Source organism: Trichechus manatus, unplaced genomic scaffold, assembly GCF_000243295.1.
Source record: "Trichechus manatus latirostris isolate Lorelei unplaced genomic scaffold, TriManLat1.0 scaffold00131, whole genome shotgun sequence".
NCBI lineage: Eukaryota > Metazoa > Chordata > Mammalia > Sirenia > Trichechidae > Trichechus > Trichechus manatus.
The window spans coordinates 223,304-232,951 of NW_004444067.1; the positions used below are offsets into that span (position 1 = coordinate 223,304).

The window sequence follows — 9,648 nt, forward strand, 5'->3', positions numbered from 1 at the left end:
CGCCGCCGCCCCGGGCCGGGCTGGGCCGCGAGGAGCCTCCGCGCCGCCAGCAGATCATCCACAGCGGCCACTTCATGGTGTCGTCGCCGCACCGCGAGCACCCGCCCAAGAAGGGCTACGACTTCGACACGGTCAACAAGCAGACGTGCCAGACCTACAGTTTCGGCAAGACCAGCTCTTGCCACCTGTCCATCGACGCCTCGCTCACCAAGCTCTTCGAGTGCATGACCCTGGCCTACAGGTAGAGCTTGCAACCCGGGCCGGCCCCACCGCGCGAGCAGGGCCTCCTTGGACAAAAAAGCGAGGAGGGCCGGGCCGCTGGGAAGTCCTGGGCTTCGCGCGTTCTCTTTGGGTCCACCTCCTTCAGGAGGGTTTTAGGGTCTGGGGTCCTCAGGGGAAGAGAGAGAGAGAGAGAGAGAGAGAGAGGGGCCAGACCCGGCTCTCCCCCTGTCAGCCCGACTTGGGTCTTTCCGGCTCTGCGTTTCCCATTCGGGGGCCCCCCTCCATGTGGGCCTTTACCCTCCTCCCGGGGCCATGGATTTGGGACTAGAAAGAGGGGTAGAGACAGGCCTCAACTTGTGTTCCCTGACCCCGTCGACCCCTTCCCCAAACCCCTTGTGTGTCCCCAGCAGTGTCGGGGAGGGGGCACGAGCACCTGTCACCGTTGGCTTAAGTTCTGGCTGCGCTTGTTTCATGGTTGTGTAACGTCTTGAAGCCCAAGTTTTCTCCTCTATACAGAGAGGATGACAGTCGTGTCTGCCACATGCGGCTGTCGTGGGGATGGAATGAGATAGGTGGAATGCTTCTTCTGGAGATTTAGCACATCCTTCCATGTCTGATAAACATTTGCTGGTTTTCTGACTGTCCCAGCAGAGGCAGGTGCCCCCCCACTTGTCTCGCTTCCTGGAGGGCTCCTCCCCATCTTGAGAGGGGATGCTGGGTGTCTCCTCTGAAGCCTTCTGGAGCCACAGCTGCTGGAGGTGGAGTCTGTCCTAGTGGCAAGTCAGAAGGTGCCCCAGCAGCCCTGGAACACTTTATGAGGACGATGTCAGGGGTTCAGCAAGCGTCTGGGACACCATCCTCACATGTGGATGGACCAGCTCCAGCCAGAGATCTCTTTTCTTCAAGTCACAGAAATTCCTGACCCTCAAGTGCTAAAATGGCATTCCGCTCTCCGTTCTCCAGTGTGTCGATTAGGCATTTTCTCCAGGTCATAACGTTTCTGCTCAGCATCAGTGCTTTTTGGGCTGGCTTCAGCAGCCTTGCCCAGGCTGGCGGTAAGGATCTCTGCTGAGCAGAGCTATTGCGTGAGTGACGTGTGGCTCTGCAGGTAGCCTCACAGGCAATTTCCTGGGAAACTCCAAAGGCCGCGTAAGGAAGAGTGAGGCTATTTCCCCCTTTCTTTATTACTTATTTCTTGGGGAGCGCTTTGAGCCCTGAATATATCCAAGTTAAAACATTCCACATTGCTTGATATTAAAACACTAGGTACTTGGCTCTGGAGGGCATTTTCCCCCTTTGGAATAAATGATTCGTCAACTTGTTCCTTTGTTATGTTCCTAAAATGCACCCCTCCCCCCCATTTCCTTTCTCGAAGATTTCCCTGATGATTGGTTTGCCACATGGCTGCAACACATTACCCAGAGCTCTTCCTTCCACCCCCCTTCCGTGGCACTTGGTCAGGCTCTGCTCTGGTTCTCTGGTCTTGCCAGTTTGAGCTGGCACTGAGCTGGGAGGATGTTCTGTTTTTTAATAAGGACAAGTCATATTAAGGACATAGTCCTGCACCCCCTTGTTACAGCTGCTTAAAAAAACAAACAAAAAAACGTGTTGCCATCAAGTTGATTCTGACTCATAGTGACCTTATAGGAAAGAGTAGAACTGTCCCATGGGGTTTCCAAGGCTGTGATCTTCAGGGAAGCAGATTGCCACATTCTTCTCCCGCAGAGCAGCTGATGGGTTCAAACTGCCAACCTTTCAGTTAGCAGCTGAGCACTTAACCACCGTGCCACTAGGGTTCCTGTCACCCTGCTTATTACTCACCCTCAAATTTTGAGTCAGTTTGGAATCAAACCCAGCCAGATTACAGCATATGCTACACTTTGAGAGGTGACAGACAGGAATGCGTTTTATTAAGAGAACAAACTCCTCTTCTTTATTTTAGTATAAACTTCTAGATGTACAGAGAGAATGGATGATTGAATCACAGGAGGCCTGGGCGAGAAAGGTCTCACTTAAGCTCCGCTGAAGGAAAAATAAACAGTCTCCCTTTTGCCCTCAGTTTGGATAACCTAAAGGCTTATTGCTAAATAACACCAAAGAATTTTACTAAAGGCATTTTTTTTTTCCATTTCTTTCAAGAATATTTTGGCGGCTGGCCATTCATTGCTCACAAAACTTTCTAGATTGCAAAATGCTCCATTAGTTTGGTGCAAGAGGCTTACCTTGCCCCTCCAGGCATCAGCCCTGCTGGCTCTTCTGCTTTTACTGTTATTACCGGTGCTGCTGGTCTCTGGATGGGTATTGCCTAGTAATTTCTGATGAAGATGCCGTTGTCTCTGTGTGAGGCCAGTCTGGCAGACCCCTGAGTGTAGTTGGCAGTGTAGTACAGATTGACAGGAATGACTCGAAACCAGTTGTCTCGGCTGTGGCCTCTGGCACAGAAAGATGAGAGCGAACAGAAGTGTCTGACCTCAGCTGAAGACTGCAGAGATGGTCTGACCTCCATGCCCATGAGATTCGAGCCTTCATCGCTGGCTTCCCAGGTTTTTCTTCTCCTTGGGCCTTTAAGAGGAAAGCCAGCTGGGTCTCCTCCTCTAAGTTTCTGGCCTAGGTTCTTTCTAACTGCAGCTTCCTGTCTGTCCCCTGGCCTCTGCGTTCTAGCTGCTGAGCTCTCCCTGGTACACTCTGTACTTTTTTTGGTTTGGTTTCCTGTTAACTGCTGCCGCCTCCCAGCTGTTTCCAGATGAGGTTCAACAGCTATTTGGGGAGGAACCAAGTGCAGGGGAAGTTGTGGTCATTTTTCCCGCTTCCTTTGAATTGGAGCCCTGGTGGCACAGTGGTTAAGAGCTTGTCTGCCAGCCATAAGGTTGGCAGTTCGAATCTACTAGCCACTGCTTGGAAACTGTGTGGAGCAGTTCTACTCTGTCCCATAGGGTCGCTATGAGTCAGAATCTACTCTGGCAAAGGGTTTTATGAAGTGGCCTAGGGATTCGGACTATTCTGTGTTCCTGAGCATGCAGAAATCTTTAATTCCTGAAGGGTCTTTGACCAGGACTGACTTTGGGAAGGGTGTTTGAGTGTGCCCAGGGGTCTGCCTACAGGGGCTCTGGGTAAGTAACAGGGCAGAAGGGATTCCAGTAGCATTGTTGTGGAGAGGAAGAAGTTGTCTTTCCCCAAAGTAAAACTTAGGGGTGGATGACAGGGCAAACAAGCCCATGGCTTAACTTCTGTGAGCCTTCCTGTCTGCCACGGTAAAATGAGGAGGATAAAACTCTACAGGGTGGATGTGAGGATTAGCTAATATAGTGTCTGTGAATGTAGTTTGTTGTTGTTAGGTGCTGTTGAGTATTTTGACTCATAGTGACCCCATGTGACAGGAGGACTGTTGCCCCATAGGGTTTTTTTTGGCTGTAATCTTTACGGAAGCAGATGGCCAGGTCTTCCCCCTGAGCAGCTGCTGGGTGGGTTGGAACTGCCAACCTTTCACTTAACCATTTGTGCCATCAGGGCTCCTTTTGAATGTGGCTGCTGTTGGGTGCCATTGAGTTGATTCCCACTCATAGTAGCCCTCTAGGACAGAGTAGGACTGCCTCATAGGGTTTCCTAGGCTGTAATCTTTATGGAGAGAGCCCTGGCGGCACAGTGGTTAAAGCACTTGGCTGCTAACCCAAAGGTCGGCGGTTTGAACCCACCAGCCATTCTGCAGGAGAAAGATGTAGCAGTCTGCTTCCGTAAGGATTTACAGCCCTGGAAGCCCTACGAGGCAGTTCTACTCTGTCGTATGGGGTCACTATGAGTCGGAATCCACTCACCAACAGTGGGCTTTTTGGGAATCTATGGAAGAAGATTGCCGGGACTTTCTTCCATGGAGCCGCTGGTGGGTTTGAACAGCCTACCTTTCAGCTAGCAGCCAAGCATTTAACCATTGTGCCACCAGGCTCCTTTTGAATGTGGCTAGAACCTGGTAATAATAGGCTGAGTGTAGCAGGTTGATTATGACAGAATTTCAGTTCTCCATCCCCATTCAGCTGACATTTATCAGGAACCCAAGTTTCTCTTCTATACAGGGAAAAAAATGACTTATCTGCCTGGGGCCTTTTAGCATGACTTTCAAATGCCTGCTTGACGAATACTAAATAGAAGCATTCTTGACTTAGCGGGATACTTTCTACAACTCCACAGTGGAGCTATGTGCTGTAGAACATAGTTCATGGTTCTTGCCCTCTTAACATTGTAAGGAATGCCACACATGTGAATCGCCCACACAGATTCTGAACACATCTGGTGTATAGCTTTTTGTAGTTGATTTTGGTTTCACTTCTCTACCTTTTTAAGTAACTTCTCATCAGGAAGTCTTGATGTGAAATGTCCCAGGGGGATCATCTTTTTATGTATTTACAGATAAGCAGTAGCTTTCTGGAAAGTGGGTTTCTGCTTAAGTGGGTATTTGAGGAGACTTTTTAACTAGGACCTGTAAGGTAGCCTGGGGATAGCAGTTTCCCGGATGTAGCTCTGTATAGTAACCCTCTGTTAATGACCCGCGATGGGAGTCTATGCTGAGGAGTAGCACAGGCTGAAGGTTTACAGCACCGTGTCCTCCGATTTTTAAGTTTTTCCCTAGAGGAACCTTATAATGGTCACTAGTTGTAAAGGGAAACCATTGACATGAATGACTAAGTTCGTTTCACTCTTCTGCAACCCTGCCAAGGAGAAACAGTTTTCTTCTCTTGTGCTCTCCTTGGTCTTTAATCCTTCTACAGTGTGCATTGAGGTGGGGGCTGAGCTACAGAGATGAAACAGTCTCTGTCCCTAAGAACTCACAAACTTGGGTCAAGGGACAGATAAACAGGCAGTTCTAGAACAGTTAGTAACAGCTGCAATAAAAATGTGTACCAGGTGGAATGGCCTTACTAAGGAAGGGTACCTAAACCAGAGTGAGAGAGAGAGAGAGAGAGAGAGAGAGAGTGAGAGAGAGAGAGAGTGTGTGTGTGTGTGTGTGTGTGTGTGTGTGTGTATGTGTGTTTACATAACCAGTGTCAGTGTCAGTGTGGCCAGACAGTTCCCCCTGACATCAGCTTACTGCTTATTTCTCCTTCCCCATGTTGTGTTAACTGTAAGGTATCAGGGATTGCATTCCTCAGCAGGAAGCCCAGGGTTCTTTCTACCTGTCTTCTCTGCACTAGTAGTGCAGGACCAAATTTCCATTTTATGTAGAGGCTGATTGGCAAATTGCCAGCCTGGTGGAAGAACAGGGAAGGTGGATAGAATCAGGAACGGGGAGTCTGGGAAAAGAGGATGGGGAGAAGTTGGAGGGAAGTTTGTTTGCCAGGATGGGAGAAGAGAATTCACACTAACTGAGCAGCTACTATTTCCAGAGTCTGTACATTATTTTAAGCAATTCTCACAATAACCCTGTCAGGTAGGTGGTGGTAGAATCCTCGTTTTTCAAATTGAACAAAAAAGAAAAAGATAAAAAAGGAAACCTGGGCTTAGAAGTTAATTTGCTGTCGCCCAGAGGTTAGGTAACGTGTTTAAGGAATGTCTCTTGAGCTGAAAAGTTAGCTCCCTTGTCTACTCACTGAAGCCTGAAATTCTGTTTGCCGAGGAGGTGGCGTGCCAATTCCTCCCCTGCTGGAGGAAATGGATGCCTTTAGGCTGCTCCCTCCTTCCATGCCCTGCCCTTCCCCCTGTTGCCCTACTAAGCCTTCCCAAGAGTCTGAACACCATGTTCCTTGTAAACCCAGGGCCCTTTGTTTCTTTTGCCTTGTGTCATTGTTGGAGTCCCTGGGCGGTGCAAATGGTTAATGCTCTCGGCTGCTAACCAAAAGGTTAGAGGTTCGAGTTACCCAGAGGTGCCTCAGAAAATCAGCTATTGAAAACACTGCAGAGCACAGTGCTAGTCTGACATACATGGGGTCACCATGAGTTGGAATAGGCTCAACGGCAGCTAGTTTTTATATCATTGCTATGTAGACCTGGTTTACCAGGATTCCGGTTGCCTTCACCTTTGACTTCCCCACAGAACCTATTTAAGAAACACTTGTTGAACTGAAAAGGGAAGCTCAGAGACTTGGAAGCCAGCTTCCTAATTTTGCCTTTGGCAAACCTTGATTGTCTTCAGCTGTGCAGAGACAAATACAACTTCTGTGGAATAGTGCTTTCGGGAATATTGGTCTGGAGTGGGAGAAGGGATAGTGCTTTTGTTGGGTGTGGTAGGCAGATGAATGCCCTGGCCTCCTCCAGATGTCCATGTCCTAATCCCTGGAACCTGTGAAAGTTAGGTTACGTGGTAAGGGGGCATTAGAGTTGCAGGTGGAATTAAGGTTGCTAATCAGCTGATTTAAAGATAGAGCGTTCATCCTGGATTATCTGGATGGACCCAGTGGGATCACAAGGGTTCTTAAAAGTAGAAGAAGGAGTTGGAAGAGAGAACCAGAGAGATGGCAGTGTGAGAAGGACTCAGCCCAACGTTGCTGGCTTTGAAGATGGAGGAAGGGGCCAGGATCCAAGGAATGGGGGTTTGTTTTAAGGATTGGGGAAGCTACTGGTCATGTCAGGATAATCACAGAATTCCTAGACTACCAGACCTTAGTGGAGACTGGAGCTGGGGTCCAGGCAGCTCTAGGTTCGCAGCAGTGGGAGTTCGCCCATCTTTACTACACTGCCGCCTTGTGAGCTTGGCTTCTTTCTCAGGCTCTACTTTCTTCGTGGTCTTACTTCTCCCTCTGCCAGATGGCGCTCTCTCCCGCTCTGTTTCTTCTGCTACTTCAAAGCTTCTAATTATGGGGAGCTCCTGCAGCCATCTGCCTTGAGTTTGCCTGTAGCCTGTGTTTTGTATAAGGACCTGCTCAGTGCTCTTTGCCAGTTGTCTAATTGGCACCACCTCCCCGGTTTCCAATGTTTGAGAGTGAGACTGGCCTGGCCTTGCCTACTCTGAGCAGAACCACATGGGCCTCAGACCCTAAGTCTGACTATGGACATTGGATTGGCTGCCCTTAGCACAAGTGCTCCTTCACTCAAAAAACATGAATGATGCCTTTGTTATGTGCCAGGTACTGTTCTAGCCCTTGGGGGATACAGTAGTGAATAAGATAGATAAGTCATATCCCCTCATGGAGCTTACAGTCTAGTTGGGGTGGGGTATCCGCTAGCAACTAAGATTTTTTATAGTTAGTGCCGGTGAAGAACATAAAACAGGGTAACGGGTCAGAAGTGATGGGGGTGGAGTAGATACCTTATCTAGGCTGATCAGAGAAGTCTTCTGAGGAGGTGACATTTCAGGTTGAACTGAAACCTGAGTGGTGGGTAGGAGCCAGGTGTGGATACTATTCCAAGCAGTGGAGGAGGATGAGGCAAAGGCCCTGGGGTGGAATGAGCTTGGCACATTCGGGGCTAGAAGGAAGGGCAGCAAGGCTGGAATGTTGAGGGCAGGGGGTGAGTGGTAGGAGATAAGACTGAAGAGACGAGGACCTTGTTGGCCATGGTAGGAAGTTAAGATATTATTCATTATTCTCACTGCATTGGGGGAGTATAGATTTATTTTCTTAAAGAGGTGGTTGTGGTCTATGGGGAGACTAGTCTATAGGAGCACAAGAGTAGAAGCAAGGATACCAGTTGGGGTGTTGTTGAGTAAGCATTCTCAGATTAGGATGGTAGCAACGGAAGTGATGAGAAGTGGATGAATTCAAGGTGATTTTTTGGACTTGCTAATGGATTGGACCTGGGGGACAAAAGAATGAATCAACCGTGACTCAGGGATTTCTGGCCTGAGCAAGTGGGTGCACTGCTGAACTGAGGAGACCTTGGGAAGGACCAGTCAACTGTGTGGTCACTGTGGGTTGTACTCGGACACGGTGGTGCACATAACATGGCTGCCTCGGGCTGCCCTGACAGCCAGAGCTGTGGGCAGGGTAGCTTCCCTGGAAGGGGCTGTCAGTGTGGGGGGACCCCCAGGGAGGTCCTGACTAGCTTCAGAGCAGTTTTCCGCCTTGCTGTGACTAATCCAGGCAGCTGGGGTTCTTTATTCTGTGCTGGCTGCTCCAGCTTGCCTCCTACACCGCTGCTGCGCCTCTCGGGGGAGCCGGTTGGGGAGGAGAGCTTGCCTTCTGCATAGTATTTTTTTTTCCTATGAACATTACTGTCATACATCCTGAGTGATGTTTCTACTTGGATGGGTCTGGTTGTGGTAGAGGAGTGCTGTCTGGTCTTGGATTCCTTAACAAAGCTTCTCTACTCTAGCATTCTCGATGTATTTGGGGTTAGACTGCAACATCAGAAAACCTCTAGAAGGAGGCAGTGTAGAAGAGGGTCCACCAACTGGAGAAATAATTCCAGAAACAGGATTCTTTGTCAATAGCTTGTCTTGTGGGTCTCGGAAGTGAACCTGAAGAATCTGTATTAGGTAAAAGTCAAGAGTAAAAGCCAAGGATTAAGAGCTTATAAAAAGGGACGGTAGAGACAATCAGGCTGTTGGTGGAAACAGTCATTTTGGAGGATTTTAATTGCACTGCAGAAGGGAAACCATAGGGATCTAGGAAGCATAGCTTCACTGTTGAGGAATATTCTGAGAGAGCAGGAGGGCCAACTATGAAAGCTAGCAAGGATTCCTTCCTTTTGAGGTTTGGGCATAGGGAAGGTGATGACCTTTATTGGTCTGTCACCAGTCATCAAAGCAGAAAATAGCTTCTTATGTAGAAAGCAGAGAAAGTAACCTAGTTTTCAGATAGTTACTCAGTATTCTAGATTTTTTTTTAAGAAGAAAAAACCTGAAGAAGCTCTTCATCTGCTCACGTGATAACTGGCCCATTTGCAAACAGACCACCTGTCTGTCAGTTGAGACCTGCCCAGAATAGCTTGATAGGAAGCTCTTTAGATAAAGTAAATGCATAAACCCTTTATTTATTAAACTGAAACACTTTCAACGAATTCTTAAAACAATACGTTGTTATATTAGTTCGCTGTTTTAAACAATTCATTTCCAGTTGAATAACAGGGTTTTTTTAAATTACCTCTTTTGTTTTTTAAATTATCAAGCAGATCTTTCTCTGCCTTGGAGCAGGATTTGTTCGTCTACTTGTAGACAGATAAGTTTTTTTAAAAAAACTTTGCTGTGGTATAATTTACATACTATAAAATGCATCCATTTTCAGTATAGATCACTGATTTTTTTTTTTTTTTTTTAGAATTTTTTTTTTTTATTGTACTTCAGGTGAAGGCCTACAGAATAAATAGTTTCTCATGAAACAGTAGTACACATATTGCTCCATGACATTGGTCAACAACCCTACAACATGTCAACCCTCTCCCTTCTCAACCTTTTTTTTTTTTGGTAAAAATATACATAGCCAAAGATACACCATTTCAAAAATTTCTACATGCACAGTTCAGTGACATCGACCACGCTCTTCCAGTTGTGCTGCTATTATC

General features: G+C 47.7%; 1 protein-coding gene across 1 annotated transcript in view; it reads left to right on the plus strand.

The window, feature by feature from the left end:
* Window positions 1-53: 53 nt before the first annotated feature.
* Window positions 54-9,648, plus strand: part of MLXIP (MLX interacting protein) — a 63,108-nt gene continuing 53,513 nt past the window's right edge. Inside the window, exon 1 of the mRNA XM_023739190.1 lies at window positions 54-241. Within this exon, the coding sequence (XP_023594958.1) occupies window positions 75-241 (167 nt within the window). The 5' untranslated portion in view covers window positions 54-74. The remainder of the gene's footprint in view (window positions 242-9,648) is intronic.